Raw genomic sequence first — 19,004 nt, forward strand, 5'->3', positions numbered from 1 at the left:
GCCTATGTATGAGCATCTAGGTTTGTACGGTGTTAAAAACTGAAATCCATAAAACCTAGCTAATTGCTCGTGCATTGCAATGGGGTCATACATATTCTAGTGGTTCAACATTATTTGTATATGGCATATGCCTTACACCTATCATATTCTTGATTTTGGTAAGATCTAATTTTATTTGAGTATGGCTAGATGAATACACAAAAACTTTTTGATTTAGTTTAGATTTGCGTAAGATTTGATTTGATTTGGGTATTCATAGGGGAAAGAAAGGAAAGTTTTGATTTAGTTGTGATTTCAGAAAGATTTGATTTGATTGAGTGAGCTATTGCATGACGTGATTTTAGAAAATTCTTGATTTGGTTTAAGATTATTCTAGGTTACTCTATTTATGTTAGTTTTATTTTTGTTCAACATTGGTTGAGAGTACAAAAAATCATGAGAAAACCAAGGAGATAGTGGGGGTGTGGGAGGAAAAAAATCGAGGGGGGTGGGGAGAAAACGGGGCCAATTTCCCTTTATAATGTACTGAATGACATCACTGCTGATCTCATGTCCTAGGATGGTGTCATTGCTGACTTCAGTGCAAAAAAAAAAACAAAAATGAGTTATCGGCTTACTTCTTTTGAAAGGGTTTAACTCCACGATAACAACCAAAACAAGTTAATTAATCGTGCATTGTAACGAAAACATGTCAACACTAATTATATGTGACATATGCTTTACATCCATCAATTTACGAGATTTAATTTGATTTGAGTACGAGAACGCAATAAAAAAAGTTTTAAATTTAGTTGAGGTTTGATAAGATTTGGTTTGATTTGGGTACCATACAGAAAAGAAAGATTTTTTTTAATCTAGTTGTGATCCGGAGAAGATTTGATTTGGTTTGGTTGAGTTAATGTTGGATGTTATTCGAAAAATGTATCGATTTGGTTTAGGTTATGTTACTCTATTTATATTAGTTTTATGCGGTATCGGTTGAGGGTAAAATTCAACTGAAAACCAAGAAGAAAGAGGATGGGTGGAAAGGAAAAAACCGAGCAAGAAGGCGAGCCAAAGGAACCAGCTCTCATTTTTGATACGGTAGTACTAGTAGAGATTGACAGAGGATCCCAGGTGCTCCACAAAAATATCCCGAATGAGTCCAAAGTCTGTGACATGCTCAGATCTGGCAGCACGTACCCACAATCTGCAGATATTTCGCCTCTCCTCCTCTTCTTATACCCTGCCACTCACACTCCCCCTTATCATCAGTCTCCGGTCTCCACCCATCTCAGCAAAAAAGAAGCTAGCACAGCTCCACACACACCATGGCAGCCATGGCCACCACCGCCTCCAGCCTCCTCAAGAGCTCCTTCTCCGGCGTCCGCCTCCCGGCGGCGGCCCGCACCCCGTCCTGCGTTGCCACCCCGCGCGCCGGCGCCATCTGCAACTCAATCTCCTCCTCCACTCCTCCCTATGACCTCAACGCCTTCAAGTTCAGCCCCATCAAGGAGTCCATCGTATCCCGCGAGATGACCCGCCGCTACATGACCGACATGATCACCTACGCCGACACCGACGTCGTCATCGTCGGCGCCGGGTCCGCGGGGCTGTCCTGCGCGTACGAGCTCTCCAAGGACCCCTCCATCAGCATCGCCATCATCGAGCAGTCCGTGTCCCCCGGCGGCGGCGCGTGGCTCGGCGGACAGCTCTTCTCCGCCATGGTCGTGCGCAAGCCGGCGCACCTCTTCCTCGACGAGCTCAACATCGAGTACGACGAGCAGGAGGACTACGTCGTCATCAAGCACGCCGCGCTCTTCACCTCCACCATCATGAGCCGCCTCCTCGCGCGCCCCAACGTCAAGCTCTTCAACGCCGTCGCCGTGGAGGACCTCATCGTCAAGGAGAACCGCGTCGCCGGAGTCGTCACCAACTGGGCGCTCGTCTCCATGAACCACGACACACAGTCCTGCATGGACCCCAACGTCATGGAGGCCAAGGTCGTGGTGAGCTCCTGCGGCCACGACGGGCCCTTCGGCGCCACCGGGGTCAAGCGGCTCCAGGACATCGGCATGATCCAGGCGGTGCCCGGGATGAAGGCGCTTGACATGAACACGGCCGAGGACGCCATCGTGCGCCTCACCCGCGAGGTCGTCCCGGGCATGATTGTCACCGGCATGGAGGTCGCCGAGATCGACGGTGCCCCGAGAATGGTACTCCTAAATTTTGCTTTTATAATTTATACTGTACACGACACGAGTCTCCTTCTTAGAAGAAGAAGAAAGAAGACGAATCACTCACGACTTGTGGACTGACCGGATTAATTTCTGTTGTCTTGTGGTGGCGGTTGGTTATAGGGCCCGACCTTCGGCGCCATGATGATCTCCGGCCAGAAGGCGGCGCACCTGGCGCTCAAGGCCCTCGGCCGGCCGAACGGCATCGACGGGACGCTCAAGAACGTTACCCCGGCGCTGCACCCGGAGATGATCCTGGCGGCGTCCAACAACGCCGACATCGTCGACGCCTAAGCAACGAGCTGGTGTTTGGGGGCAACAAATCAATAAGATGGTTCGGTGAAACAGAGGATGCTTAGGGACGAGGGCTTGCCTATGTGATTTGTCAGACTCGTGTTTAATTCCGATGTTATCTTTAGTTTTCTTATGTTAGTGTATTTTGTTCATGTCACTGCCCGCCATGTGCTCTGCTCTGCTCTGCCCCATGTCAGCTCCATGGATGATGAGTCCTTCTGTAACAAGAGGGAATAAAAAGGTTGAATCTATGACCCTGATTGGATACTTAGCTCGGTTACAGGTTAAAGTTAGATTTTAATCCTGAATTAATTTTAAACTAACTTTAACTAAAAAAGTGTTTGAATGGCAGGGTTAGATTATCAATAATTGTATTTTTTTTCTAATCATTCGACCCCTTTAACTAGGATTTGGTGCGGTGGAGATGGAGGAAAAATAACTTTTTCTAAATCCCAGCTAACTCTAATTCAAATAAACACCTATTGGGTGGGTTAGTTCTTTTAATGAATTAGATGCATCTAACCAATTTTAAACCTTTTGTTTGAATGTTTTAAGATTAGTCCAATCTAATTTACTAACTTTAATTCTAACTCATTGATTCAAACAGGGCCTATATTATTGTGTGAACTATGTTTACTTCATGGAAGGATCGAGTTTTCCCTTTTCAGCTTCCCGTGAGCGGTGACACATGAATCAACAACCAATGTACAGACAAATATGTACCTGTAAAATGAGTTGTTGATTAACAACCCACACACACCTGTAAAATGAGTAGTCATTAAAAGTGAGTTGCGGGTTACACATGAATCAACAACTCACACCTGCATTTTTACATATACTACTCATATACTCGTGGGTTGGGATTATGAGTAGTCATTAATCATGGGCAATAAAAGTGACAGCTGTTCCCGTAAAATCCGATCAACGATTATGTGGTGATTAATTAGTAGTCATTAATTGCTATCATTAAAAGTGCCAACTGTAAAATCAGACCCATTAGGCTGGCCATAGTGGGAGTAACTTAAGTGGTAACATATACTTGGGATTAGCAAACATGCTGATGTGGCAGATAATTAAAGAAGAGAGAGAGGGTTAGAGTAACATAGGTAGATACCATAGCATGTTAAATGTTATGCTACTATGTGTCATGCATCCCAATAAATGAGGTCATCTATGATACTAGTTTATGATACTATGCATTATAGAGGTAGTATCATACAATAGTATCATATGCATGATACTACTCCCTCCGTCTCGGTGCATTAGGCATTTTAGGAGGTGCACTGCAACCTAGGCACGCATAGATTGGGTAGGAGAAGAAAATTAAATTGCAGAGGAAGCCAATCACATCATTCCTTTCTCAACTGAAAACGTGCTATTAATTAGAATACCTCTTGAAATCCAAAAAGTGTGCCGCATAAATTACATGCATTGGTCCTTCAATTAATAGATGTGGTCTAATTAATATGCATGCAACTAGTACTACTCTAATGTGCCTTAGTGTTTTGGGATTATTTGATTTTCGTAAGATACCTAATGCACCGAGACGGAGGAAGTACTATATGATACTTCCCACTATGACCAGCCTTAGCACAATGGCTCATTGCAGCCGTGCAATCACAATATAGATACGGAATTCGTTACAGGTGTTTCCTCCTACTGTTGTACTACTACAAGAATATGAAGATCTGAGGCCCGCCACTCGGTTCTGTTTTTTTTAAGTTAGCAGGAGAGCTGCTAAGATTCCATTACAGAAGAAGAAGCCCGATGGCTGAAACTGCTCGGTTTAATAAAGGAAAACCGGACGAAAACCTGTAGAAAGGACATACAACACCTAGCTAAACTAGGTCTAAAGCACTACATGACATACACAAGCGGCAAAAAACCAAACAAACAGCAGGAACATCAGCGATACAAGCGGCGTCATCGTACATCACCAACCGCGCTCACGGCCCGACGACTTCGACTTCGCTGCAACATCACACAAAGGCACCAAGCTATCACATCGATCATGGCGGCCACAAGCATGTTGAACAGCTTTGTCAACACCGGAGAGAGAAGACATATCCGTAGAGGAGCAGACATGTGCCGCTCCGGTAGTAAGAGGACGCCAACATGACTTGCTTGACGTTGATTGCATGCCAAGAGTGCTCCAATGCCCATACACCGCCCGCCAACTGCGAGCCCCCAACTGACACGCCACCACGACCCAACACCATCCTGTCACCGCCAACTCCGGACCGGGCATTGTACCACACATCTTGTGCTCCCATCAAGAAGTCAAATCTCCATAGCGATGCTTCCAACAAAGAAACAACGTGAAGGACGCCGTCATCACCGATCCAATAAAGCAGATCTAGGTTTTCAACAAGGAAACAACACCCACGGGGGTTCTCATCACTGACCAATAGCAGGATTTTCATCCGTAGAAATTGCAAACCTACGTCGGGAATAGCTCCCGGGACGCACCCACCAGCTGATCTGGAGCTACCCCTCCTCACATCCAGGCCAGAGCATGACAAAGCATCAACATCCGCACCGCACGCCGTGGTTGGCACCACATCTCGACCAGCCACGGGCCAGGAAGGGCCCAGATCTGGACGGCCCCGCCCGCAACCGCCGCGGCTCATCCACCGGAGGCGCGACAGAGGATCGTCGCCTCCAACCACCTCTCGACCAGCCATGAGCCAGGAAGGGCCCAGATCTGGCCTGCCCCGCCCGCAGCCGCCGCAACTCACCCACCGGAGGCGCGACAGAGGAGCGTCGCCTCCAACCACCTATCGACCGACCACACACTAGGAAGGGCCCAGATCTGGTCGGCCCCGCCCGCAGCCGCCGCAGCTCACCCACCGGAGGCGCGACACAGGACCGTCGCCTCCAACCTCCACCAACACGTGCAGCAACCTGCGCGCCCTCCTGTGGCCCAGACGGGCGCAGATCTGGCCGGCCCGCAGCAGCCAGCACCTCTTCTGGCCCGGACGGGCGCAGATCTGGCCGGCCCGCAGCAGCCAGCACCTCTTCTGGCCTGGATGGGCGCGGATCTGGCCGGCCCGCAGCAGCCAGCACCACGTCCATCGCTCGTGCATCAGCATCTCGAGCAAGGGCGCCGCACCAAGCCTCCGTGGACACTTCACGCGTCGACGGCCAACATCCTAGCCACCATAACGCCATGGCAGAGAGCAGCCCAAGATCCAGCTGCCACCTACCGAACGAGGTCGCGCCTCAGGAAGCCGGCGCTGGCAGAAAAACGCCTTGCCGCCGCCGTGCCTGGAGCCGGCCGGACTTCGCCAGCGAGACCCTCAGGCGACGGCAAGGGGAGTCATGGGAGTGGGAGGGTGGCGGCGGCGGATTTAGGGTTTTCCCCCGAGCCGCCAGAGGAGGGCGATGATAACCCACAAGTATAGGGGATCGCAACAGTTTTCGAGGGTAGAGTATTCAACCCAAATTTGTTGATTCGACACAAGGGGAAGCCAAAGAATATTCTTGAGTATTAGCAGTTGAGTTGTCAATTCAACCACACCTGAAAGACTTATTATCTGCAACAAAGTATCAGTAGCAGAGTAGTGTGATAGCAACAACAGCAACAGCAGTAGCGACAGAGTAACAGTAGCAAGGACCAGTAGGAAACACTCGTAGGCATTGGATCGGTGATGGATAATCATGCCGAATGATATTCATCATGCAACAGTTATAACACGGAGAGATATGTAACTAGCTCCAGTTCGTTAATGTAATGTAGGCATGTATTCCGTAAGTAGTCATATGTGCTTAGGGAAAAGAACTTGCATGAAATCTATTGTCCAACCCTCCCGTGGCAGCAGGGTCCTTGTAGCGACCCGACTCAAGACGATTCAAGCCTCTGTGTTTATGTGCCATCCCTGGATCAGTATGCTGGCACACACAGTACATCAATGTATATATCAAAGTGCAATCACATGTAAATAGCGTAAAACTGATATATACCTTAATTATCTCAGCGGAAGCGGTCAAGGGAGTGGAGTCCCAATAAACACCAACGGCAAGTTGAGTGTAGACCGTAACCCTGAATCGTACTCTTACTCGTCGAAGAAAATATCTGCAACATAAGATGTTGCAGCCGTGTAGGTCAGCATATTGAATATGCCGGCAAGTCACATATGAGAGGGGGTAAAATATCATCTATACTATATGCATATATGGCATGTGGGGTTGTAAGTTTTAGCGTAAAGCAAATTTTTCTCCTACAACAAGAGAGGGCTAAAAGCAAAATGTTACTACTTTGTTGGTTGTTAACGAGATGGTTCCGCCAACCAGTTCTCGTACCCGAGTTGTCATTAATTACCCTCATCAAGTATATTTAATGGTGTTGAGAAATCCAGATAACTTCAGTTCCTTTGGCTCAAGCTGTCCATGACCGTGGACACGGCTAATCGATTAGGTTTGAGTACTCTGCAGAGTTTTACACACGTTCCCCACAAGATTTGATCGCCTCCGTGTATGTCCTCGCACTTCAGGGTGTTTGAAGACCGGATGATCAAAACATGGTCTTTCAACGGGTCCCTCTGAATCCCTGTCGGTGCCCATCCGTTCCTACCGTTCGTCTACATCTGCTAGCACCGCGTGTCCAGAGTCGCCGCGTTGTCCAACCAAGCCAGAGCCCATAATGACTTGTGGCTGTGCAGGTAAGCCTTGGGTCTTGAAAATATCCATCCGTCTCTTTGAGCCTGGGTGAAGCTTTCCGCAGGATGTCATGGCCGTCCCCAGCATCCCGGGCATCCACTGGGTTCTCCAGGGAGCCGATCAACCGTCCTTCACCCAGAGTTGCATTGCGTCCGAGGTCTTGAAAATCTTGTCTTAACCGGTCTTGATTATTTAATCAACCTCGCATCACTCGTGTTATGCACTTAACCGAATTCCCGTCTACTCAAGCATAGCAATATGAAATTTGTCGTCCCAGGGCCAAGTATCGGGGTTGTTGTGTGCCTACCACATGATACTACAATCTATACTAAAATTTCCAAGTACCTACTCAGCATGCAATTGGGCATAGGATGGTAGAACTACGATGCATAAAACATAGGTGATAGTATGATCAAAGTGACTTGCCTGGTGATGTTGACGAAGAAGAATTTCTCGAGAAATAACTTGATAGACTACTCGTCACTCTCTGATGAAATCTATATAGAAAACATATCATTCACATAAGCACTCATACTAGCAATCATTCTAGCAATCAAAACAAAAGAGAGAGAGCGAATAAGAAACCGAAAGAAACTTCAAATAAGACTAGGGAGTCTTCTACTACGTCAAACATTAAATGGTTTTTGTTCAACAGAAAATAATAACAAGAAACTAAGATATAAATTTAACTAAGATAAAATATAGTATTTTTCACAAAACTATTTGAAAGTATTACTAAACGGGATTTGAAACAGTGCGGAAACCAATTGCAAGTTACTAAGGAACTAGAATTGATTTCATGAAAACAAATAAAAATAAAATAAAAACTTGTTGCAAAACTACTGTTAACTAACATAAACAAAACAATAATCTTTCTGAAATAATAAAGAAAATATTTTAAAACAAAGATAGAAAAGGAATTACTCGAAATCCTAAAAGAGGTGAAACAGAAATTGTGTTTCACATGAAACAGTGAGCTAAAATACTCAACAACATCTGAAATTTTTACCACCGATAAATAAGATCACTAGTGATCAGTACCAAAAAGAATCAAATTAAAAGCTATTTTTAAACTCCTGCAATAGGCAAAACAAGGTTTAAACTAAATCTGATCTAACTTACATTTGAGAATTTCAAACATAGACGAATTATATGTTTTTAAAAACTACAGGAAATTTTTGAGCTACTGGAAAAAGAATCACTATCATTGGACTTCGGGATCAAAAGTTATGGCCAAAACAAAACAGGAACTTTGCTGTTTTTGCAATTAGACAGAAAAAATGAAGCTAACTAGCTAACTAACAGGGGGTATACGTGGCGCGCTACGATAGGCTGCGGAGTTGTTTGTTGCAAACGTTAGGAGCAAACGGCCTAGTTCTAACCGAAACTACTCGCTAAAGAATAAGTGAAATAAAACCGACGGTTTTCTAATCTAAACCGAAGGGGTATTCTAAGAACCAATCTAACCCGTAGGATATGGATCTAAGGGCTAACAAAACAAAAGAAAAAAAAAGAGAAGAGGAGGGAGTTACCGTGGCTGGGAGGTTGCCCCCGTGCCTGGCAATGGTGACCGAGGTAGGGATGGGGTGCTGGTGGGGTGGGGGGAGGGGCCGGCAGGAGGAGTGGTGGAGGGGGGGCGAAGGGTGGGGCGCTCCTGGGAGGGGAGGGAGGCGAGGGGAAGTGAGGGCTGCAGGGGGGGCGAGGTGGGAGGCTGGTGGTGGTGCTGCTGCTGGTTCCAGAGGGGAGGCGAGGTGTGCAGGGGGGCGGGGTGGGGTGGGGCGGCGGTGGAGGGGGGCCGAAGGGAGGGGTGGTGCGGCAGGGGTGCCAGTAGGGCGAGGTGGGAAGCACTGCGAGTTCTCTGGTGAGTTTCCGATGATGACTCCGACGAGGTGGGCGCGAGTTAGAGGCGAGGAGAGGGGAAGTTTTCAACGGGAATGGAACGAGGAGGTGCAGGGGTTCTTATCGAGGCGACGGGAGGCGCTGGGAAGGGAAGAGCTTCGCGAATCCCGGAGGTGGGGATCTTCTCTCCATGGAAGGAAAACTTCCTCTGACGTGAAGGAGAGGGGAGGTAGGATAAGATCTCCTGTTGGGCTAGAATAGGAAAGTGCTTAATGGGCCAGCAGGTTTTTCCTAATAAAAACGATTCCTTTCCTATTTTTAAAACTAGGAATCTAAAACGATAAAAAGGAAATCAAATCAATTCGGAATAAAGAGTTTCTATATACTAAAATTATCAGAAAAATAAAATATAGATGATGGGCATTTTTCCACGGCAAAAATAAAAACTCCAGGAAAAATTATTTTCACAAAATTGCCTAAAAGGTTTATTTTCTTTTGCAAATAATTTTCAAATGACCCTCTAAGTTTGAGGGTTCCAATAACTTTCAAATTGCCCGTGGGTTCGAGGGTCATGTTCCTCCTCTCTAGAATGTATTTCCCGGCATTTCTTGCACAAAGAAAACGAATGGAAAATGCAAAAGAATTCAAATGCAAATATCTCCGTTCAAATTCTTTATAGTTGAAGAAGTCATGTCATCTTCTCTCATTGTTCTTTAAAAGATTGAATTTGAATTCACCGGAGAAAGGGGAAAGTCATTTTATTCCCTCTCATTCAAAAGTTTCGAAAAGTTTCAAATTTCACACAAGTTTCAATCACTCAGCAAACAACCAAACAATCAATCTAATAATTATATTAACATTCCAAAAGTTATAATTTTGGGATGTTACAGTCCTAATGGAAACTACGGGATATTAAGGTTCTCCATTTAATAGAGAACCGGAACAAAGCATTAGCACTTAGTGAATACATGAACTCCTCATACTATGGTCATCTCTAGGAGTGGTTCCGGCTATTGTCACTCCGGGGTTGCCGGGTCATAACACATAGTAGGTGACTACAACTTGCAAGATAGGATCAAGAACACACATATATTGATGACAACATAATAGGTTCATATCTGAAATCATGGCACTCAGGCCCTAGTGACAAGCATTAAGCATGGCAAAGTAGTAGCAACATCAATCTCAGAACATAGTGGATACTAGGGATCAATCCCCATCAAAACTAACTTGATTACATGATAGATCTCATCCAACCCATCACCGTCCAGCAAAGCCTACGATGAGATTACTCACGAACGGTGAAGAGCATCATGGATTTAGCAATGAAGGAAGGTTGGTGATGACGATGGCGAAGATCTCCTCTCTCCGGAGCCCAGAACGGACTCCAGATCTGCCCTCCAGAGGAAGAATAGGTGGTGGCGGCACCTCCGTATCGTAAAACGCGATGAACTCTTCTCCTTGATTTTTTTCCGGACGAAAGGGACTAAATAGAACTGGAGTTGGAGGCGGTGGAGCTCCGTGCAGTCTAATAGGTATCTCAAAATGTCTAGCAAGACAGGTAGCATAGATACCTCTATAAACAACGCCTTTAGAACGGTTCGTGTTCAACCGTTGAGCTACTATAGCGCCCAAGCTACAAGTTTTGTCATTATAAAGGGCTTCGCGCAAGACCGCAAGATCTGAGGGCTTTCCCACGGCCAATCAAACATTTTCCCACGAATATTGAGAAGTACCTAAGCACGGGAAAATGTATGCTAGCAGCTCTAGCGCAAGACACTCCTCTCTCCTCTCCTACAACAATAGTATCTATGAAAGCCTCCCAGTCCCATGGACGAGGTTCATGAATATCCCCAACATAAGGTAATTTGCAAACATTGCAAAAATCCTGAAGTGACATGCGCTGGGGGATATCATATAACTTGAACTCAACCATAGGAGGACTCTTCCTTGGATACAAATTAAAGCTTTGCACGAAAATATTAGTGAGGAGGAGGTATTGCAGACACTTATCTTCAACGAGTGCGGTAAGGCATGCGTTCTCCACCAAGTAGTAAAAGTCCTCATAAAGTACGGTGGTGTGTAGGAACACATCGCTTGGCCACTCGCACGTTCGAACTTCTGCAACTCGGGGGACCGGATACTTGGGTTTCTTCTTCTCATTTCCATCATCCTTGGGGTCACAGCTTGAAGAGCCTCTTAAGAACCTCCTCATCTTTTCCTTTTTCTATCTCTGAAAATTTCTGAAATTTTTAGTGACTCTAAGGAAAAGTGAACAAGGCTCAACGAAACTCATAGCAACTACCCCGACAACTGCCTAGAGGCCATATCACGCATGAAAACTACTTGGGACCAGCTAAAATTAGCATGCAAAGCTCAAGAACAGGGTCACCAAGGCAGCAAAAATACGCGACGTATAAGGCACTAGAGCAAAAACTAATTGGACCAATGGAGGAGTCACATACCAAGGAGCAATTTCCCCAAAACAGTTTGGTGAATGGGGCTTTGCACAAGGAGATCGAAAATCGCAGCAAGAAGACCAAGAACACGGGTTTGAGCTACGAAACATTTTTTTCTGGTGGTAGGAGAAGGAGATGGGAGCTGGAATAAGTGGAGGGGGGACACGTGGGCCCCACAAGCCTGGTAGGCGCGGCCAGGGGGTGCCCGCGCCTCCAAGGCATGTGGCCCACTCGTGCATCCCCCTGACTAGCTCTCCTCTTAGAATTTTTCAAAAATTCCAGAAAAAATCATACTTGATTTTCACGGCATTCAGAGAACTTCTATTTTCGGGACACTTTTCTACGGGACGCAAAAAGCAAAAAACAAGGAAAACTAAAGCTAAACCTATCATTTTTCTTCTAAACAACCGAAGGTGAAAACTTGGAGCAGAGGGTTGTGACTCCTCGATTAATCTGTCTCATGGTCATTGAAAGAAATCTGTCAATGAGGTTGATCAAGTCTCCTTGACAAACTTTTTCGAATCGCAAAAGAAAACGGAGAATTTTCTAATAGTCACTAGGTTACCTCAATGGGTATGTGCATATCCCCAACAAGCAAATCATACTTCATCTTAATAGTAGGTATAGGGCATTCAAAGCTCCCAATAAGAATCGATGAAGTTTTTTCAATAGCATTGATGCAATGTACCCGATATTGTTTCTTCAGAAAGTGCACTTTATGCTCATTACCATTGACATGGTAAGTGACATTGCCTTTGTTCCAATCGATAACAGCCCCTGCGGTGTTTAAAAAGGGTTTTCCAAGGATGACCGCCATGGCATCATCCTCGGGAATATCCAGAATAACAAAGACTGTTAAGATAGTAACGTTCGCAACCACAACAGGCACATCCTCCCAAATGCCAATAGGGAAAGCAGTTGATTTGTCGGCCATTTGCAAGGAGATTTCAGTGGGTGTCAACTTCTCCAATTCAAGTCTACGATAAATAGAGAGAGGCATAACACTAACACCAACTCCAAGGTCGCATAAAGCAGTTCTAACGTAGTTTCCTTTAATGGAGCAAGGTATAGTGGGCACTCCGGGACCACCTAGTTTCTTAGGAGTTCCACCCTTGAAGGTGTAATTAGTGAGCATGGTGGAGATCTCAACCTTAGGTATCCTCCTCTTATTAGTCACAATATCTTTCATGTACTTAGCATACAGAGACATTTTGAGCATATCTGTCAAACACATTTGTAGAAAGATAGGTCTAATCATTTCAACAAATCGCTCAAAATCCTCATCATCCTTTTTCTTGGATGGTTTGGGAGGAAAGGGCATGGGTTTCTGAACCCATGGTTCCCTTTCTTTACCATGCTTCCTAGCAGTGAAGTCATTCTTATCGTATCTCTTATTCTTAGGCTGTGTGTTATCAAGATCAACATGTTCAATCTCCACATCCTTATCATTGCTAGGTTGAGCATCATCATGAACATCACTATCGATATTATCATTAGGATCATGTTCATCACCAGATTGTGTTTCGACATCAGAAGCAGAGACATTGTTTGGACTCTCAGGTGTAACAGCAACAGGGTTGCTAGCGTGCAAGTTCCTATCATCTTTATTTTTCTTTCTAGGATGACTAGGTGCCTCGGTGCTAACTCCTTGAGAATCTTGTTCAATTATCTTAGGATGACCCTCAGGATACAAAGGTTCCTCGGTCATTCTACCGCCTCTAGTCACAACTCTGACAGAATTTTCATTAAACACATTGAACAAGTCATTTTGAGCCTTAAGTATTTGTTCTACTTGAGTAGTAACCATAGAGGCATGTTTACTCAACAGCTTAAGATCATTGACGTTTCTGTCCACACAAGCACTTAAATGACTAAGCATGCAAGCATTTTGTTCCAATTGTCTGCTAACATAATCATTGAAACTTTGTTGTTTAGCAACAAAGTTATCAAATTCATCCAGGCATAAGCCGGCAGGTTTATCAAAAGGAATATCACTCTCATTGAATCTACGAAGAGAATTTACCTCTACTACGTATATCGGGTTATCAAGACCATGGATCTCTTCGATAGGTGGTAGATTTTTGACATCTTCAGATTTAATGCATTTCTCTCGCCTAGATTTCTTAGCTTTTTGCATATCTTCAGAACTGAGGAATAGGATACCTCTTTTCTTCGGAGTTGCCTTCGTAGGTGGTTCGGGAATAGTCCAAGCATTCTCGTTGCACAAGATATTATTCAATAGGATCTCAGCTTGTTCCACAGTTCGTTCCCTAAAAACACAACCAGCACAACTATTTAGGTGGTCTTTAGAAGCATTAGTTAGTCCATTATATAAGATATCAAGTATTTCATTCTTCTCAAGAGGGTGATGTCACGCTCAAGATGTGATCCTATCCTCAATTTTGCACGAGGGCCTCGTTAGGGATAGAAGCGCATCTCGTCGTGTCGCAAGAATGGATATCGTTACAAGTACATGTACTGAAAAGAAGAGATATATAATAGAATTGGCTTACACTCGCCACAAGCTACATCAGAGTCACATCAGTACAGTACATAGTCATCATGAAGAAGAGCAGGGTCCGACTACGGACAAAAACAAACGAGAAAAGAAGAACGACGTCCATCCTTGCTATCCCAGGCTGTTGGCCTGGAACCCATCCTAGATCGATGAAGAAGAAGAAGAAGAAGCAACTCCAAATGAACAAACAACGCGCTCGCGTCAAGTGACCTTTACATGTACCTGCAACTGGTGTTGTAGTAATCTGTGAGCCATAAGGGACTCAGCAATCTCATTTCCAAAGGTATCAATACTAGCAAAGCTTAATGGGTGAGGTAAGGTTAAGTGGTGAGGTTGCAACAAGCGGCTAAGCATATATTTGGTGGCTAAACTTACGAGTACAAGAAATAAGAGGGGGAAGATCTACGCATAGCGGACGTGAACTACGGTTGATCAAACGAATGATCCTGAACACCTACCTACGTCAGACATAACCCCACCATGTGCTCGATCGGAGAAGGAACTCACGAAAGAGACAGTCACGATTACGCACACAGTTGGCATATTTTAATTGAGTTAACTTCAAGTTATCTAGAACCACTGTTAAACAAAGCTTCCACGTTGCCACATAACCGCGGGCACGGCTTTCCGAAAAGATTTAACCCTGCAGGGGTGCTCCAACTAGTCCATCACAAATTACCACAAGCCGCATAGAAATCCTCGATCACGACACTCGCGATCTCGTCGGATTCCTTAGTGGAAAACCTCAACTCTGAGATTACCCAAAGCATCACCGGAATCCCGATGCACAAGATATTTTGTTAAAGGTAAAACTAATCCAGCAAGGCCGCCCGACGTGTCGACGATCCCGATAGGAGCCGCGTATCTTGTTCTCAGGACACGACGGATGAGCGATGGTTACCACGCCAAATGTCGAGTTTCCCCGCGTAGCATTAATAAGCTGCTCTGTTTTGGACGAACACTCGTGAGGAGCACTGGCCCGGGGGTTGATTAAATTCCTTGGGTTCATTACTCCCTATGCAGTTCATTAGTTATTAGGCAAATGTAGAACCAAAGTTGGGCCTTGCCAGACCAGCTTTAAGCTAAAGCAAATTATCAAGGGGGTCCCCATAACAACCCCGATCATGTTAGGAGCGCTCAATTATGGAACATAACACCGGTAGCCGAAACTATGGGGGCAAAGGTGGAACAAAACACCAGGCTAGAAAGGCCGAGCCTTCCACCTTTTACCAAGTATATAAGTGCATTAAATTAAACAACATTTAATAGGGTGATATAACAAGGAACCCATGTTTTTCACATGGAAGCAACTAAACCTGCAACTAGCAACGCTAACACATGGTTAAGCAAGCGGTAACATAGCCAATCAGTGGTTTGCTAGGTTGTGAACAGTTGAAGGTCTCATGGCATTGCAGAGAGGATGATATTGAACATGTGGTAGGCAACGAGACATAATCGATAGAAGCGATAAAAACTAGCATGGCAATGATAGTAAAGGTATCTGGGGAAATGGTCATCTTGCCTGAGATCCCGCTTGGAAGAAGAAAAACTCCGTGAAGTCGGCGAACCAACGTATTCGAACGGGTCCTCACATTTCGGCACGCTTGCGGAACTCTATCGAGATGGAGCAAACCGGAAACAAACATCAACACAGATATTCACCATGGAAAATGCACAACATGATGCACAATCTACTATGATGCATGATCAGTTCAATGATGCAAGGCATGGCATGGCAATTCACCTCACGCAAACACTACACATTAAGTGAAGCTCGATATGCAACGAGTGACATATCGATGAAACTCCACGTTTAATTATTTAGTTCACTCCCATTTATTTACACGACAACATTAAATTGTTGTTAACATGGCAAGGGGTGAAGCGGTGATTCTACCTGTCATCCTAGTCGGTTAACACACGGGACTCTAAAAGTCGCTACGTCACAAGAAACATGCAACACAAGATATTATGCCATGAATGTGTCATGCATGCGAGTTCATAACATCACGGGCAAGAAGTGAAAGAATCATGTGTCGCCACGGCGAACGAAAGGGAACCATGGCGGCAAGACGGAAACGAAGCCACGGCAACGTTCCTATCCCGATAACTCAACGAGATATCGGTGACAACGAATTGGGAGCGCGTGCGGGGCATGCCAAATAATGATGGGGTGATCCCGGTTACCGGGTTCCCATGTGTCGGGGCACAACGAAAGAGGGACAACGTGCAATGGGCAAACATATATGGCGCAAGCACACGTTCATCTCATACATCACATGCACAAGGTTCACGACAACGTTCCAACGGATACCTTCGAAGCTTGCATGTCGGAGCGGATCGGGTCGTTGTGGCATAGGAGAACAAAGATCGTCGTGGACGTCGTGGAAGTCGTGGTACTCGTGATCTTGTTGACGGTAGTCGTTCGCTTGGCGTTGTGGTACACGGGTCTCGTCGAGGACGTCGTGGTACTCGGCGAACATGTCGGATCCACGGTGGCGGGGATGGTGCACGCGGTCTTTGGCGACAAGGCAAGGCAACAGCAGCAAGCATCCAACAGCAACGGCAACAACAAGCGGCAATGGCAGTCAACACAACAGCAACATCGGCGGCAGCAAGCTACAATAGCAACTAGCATGCCTCAGCAAGCAACAACGATAGCATCAGCAAGCAGCATCAGGCAACGCAAGCAGGCAGCAAGCAACAACAAACAACATCACGGCAAGCAACAGCAACAGCCTAGCAGCAGCAAGCAAGCAACAACAAGCATCCTAGCAGGCAACACTAGCAGGCCACAACAGCTAACAGCTAACAGCATGCACCCGTGGCAGCAACTTCAGCAGCAAGCAACATAGCAAGAGCAGAAAGCTTCGACAACAGCAACAGCAAGCTACAGCAGGCGGCGACAAGCAGCAACAGGCTTCGGCAAGCGAGCGGCAGCACAAGTAACAGGAAGAGCATCGGTGGCAGGCTACAGTGGCGGTAGCAACACAATGGCATCGCGGCGTCGAGCTCCAAGGGCGCAGGGCGGCGCGGGAGGCCAAGGGCGGCGGCGCTGGGCAAGTCGGCAGCGGGGAGAGGACCTAGGGCGGCCCGGCGTGCTCGGCTTCGTAGAGAGGCGGCGGCGGGTCCTTGCATCTGCGACGCAGCAAGCGACAGCAGCAGCAGGCGGCAAAACAACGAGCTCGGCATGGGGAGAACGGCCGGCGGGCTCGCGAGGGACTGGCGAGAACGGGCTCGGTCGAGGATGACCAGAGGGTGACGGAAGGCCGGAGCGCAGGGAGGTGGAGGCAACTCGCGAGCACAGCGGGGAAGCAGGGCGGCGCGGGAACAGCGACCGGCTCGGGCCTTGGAGCTGCTCCCTGGCGAGCGAGGTGGCGAGGGAGAGGGCAGAAGAAGATCGAGACGGCGCACGGAGAGGAGAGGGATCGGGAGGAGAGGGAGGACGGCGCAGCGAGGGGAACAGGCAGATGCCCAGTCGCTAGGGTTGGGGGGAGCCCAGCTCGGCCTTGCCACTTGGCTTCGCACAGGCTTCTCTCTCTCCCTCATTCTTGTTTTTTCTTAAAACAGAAAAACTACACACAAAAGAAAAGAATTTAACAAAATAAAAACAAATACTTTTGGGCTCCTTAAAACATGCCTCAAGTATAAAAAATAGATTGGGCTTTTTTTTAAGAATAAAAATAAAACCCTTTTTATAAATAAAACGAGACTCTAATTGAAAATAAACAAAAGGAGAAATAATGGAAAACCCAAGGGGTTGCCTCCACATTTAATGAAAGGAATTTTTAAAACTAGACGAACGTTTTATAGGGGTTATAACTGAAACTCTAACGCAGCCACAAAATAAAATAAGAGAGGAGAGAAGGGTTTATGTCCATGGTGCAACAAGGGTTTTGAAGTGGCTCTTGTTGCACCCACTCTCATCACACCAACAAAACAAAACCACTCTCACAAAGCACTAACACTCCAACAACAAGGAGCAACAAGCAACACAGACAAATAACACAGTTGACATGATGCCATGCATGATGCCATGATGCAAACTAAATGATGATGCAACAAATAAAGCATTCACACGACGGAAACGGAAATAAAGGGGAATCTTCTGGAACGTCGGTCTCGGGCTGTCACAACTCTCCTACACTACAAGAGGATCTCGCCCCGAGATCCAAGAATGAAAGGGGAAGAGGATGAGAAAGAACAGGAGGTAAAAATTAGTCACTTCTTTGACAAACGAGTGAAAACAAGAATCCTTGAAGGTTGCAAAGTGATGAGGACTGATATGAGAAACAAGCAAGAATTCACGGAAAATTTCGGCAGCACTCGGTAGGTAAATGGGACAAAAAAATCGATAAGATGGAAGAATTAGACAATAATCATAAAAAACAACTAAATAGAACAAGGGAACACCATGATCTTGACAGAACAAGATGATAGACCCAAAAGAGCAATATCACAATGCCTCCGGAACAATAGAATAGGAACTAGCTCAGACGGAAGAAGAGAATGAAGAAAAGAATGACAACTATATCGCAAATGAACTTGGCAAGCATCCTTGCAAGAAGAATTGAACGGAGTTGTTGGAAAAAACAACAACGAAAAGAACAAGATAGTAGTGGGCTTATGGAAACCTTTTCAAACTAATGAAGTGAGAACCAGCCACTAACAAAAACAAGGATTGATTGGGAGAAACAAGATATGAACAATTTCTTACACCACGAGGATACATTGAGAACTTGGATTAATGACAAGCACCATGATAGCACAATCCATAGGAAAAGCTTAGGTGAAATCCAAACCAAGATAGCTCAATGAAGAAATCATGGGTTGAAATATCTCATGATCAAAGAATTGGTGGATTTAATTATCTCATTCTTGAAAGGAAAACTCTTCGAGGTTCCTACACTAACAAGAATGCTATAATACCACCTCAAAGGATAAAGGAAGAACAATGCACCAGAAATGGAAGAGAAAGAATACTTGAGGTACTCGAACAGGAATCTTCAAGAACACTTT

The 19,004-nt window shown here is 45.8% G+C and overlaps 1 protein-coding gene across 1 annotated transcript; it reads left to right on the forward strand.

The window, feature by feature from the left end:
• Positions 1 to 1,246: 1,246 nt before the first annotated feature.
• LOC123408874 (thiamine thiazole synthase 2, chloroplastic) lies at positions 1,247 to 2,761 on the forward strand. Its single transcript, XM_045101909.1, has 2 exons — positions 1,247 to 2,195; positions 2,340 to 2,761. The coding sequence occupies exons 1-2, from the start codon at positions 1,311 to 1,313 to the stop codon at positions 2,508 to 2,510; spliced, it is 1,056 nt and encodes a 351-aa protein (XP_044957844.1). The 5' UTR covers positions 1,247 to 1,310; the 3' UTR covers positions 2,511 to 2,761.
• Positions 2,762 to 19,004: the final 16,243 nt, after the last annotated feature.

This window comes from Hordeum vulgare, chromosome 7H, assembly GCF_904849725.1.
Source record: "Hordeum vulgare subsp. vulgare chromosome 7H, MorexV3_pseudomolecules_assembly, whole genome shotgun sequence".
NCBI classification, from domain to species: Eukaryota; Viridiplantae; Streptophyta; class Magnoliopsida; order Poales; family Poaceae; genus Hordeum; species Hordeum vulgare.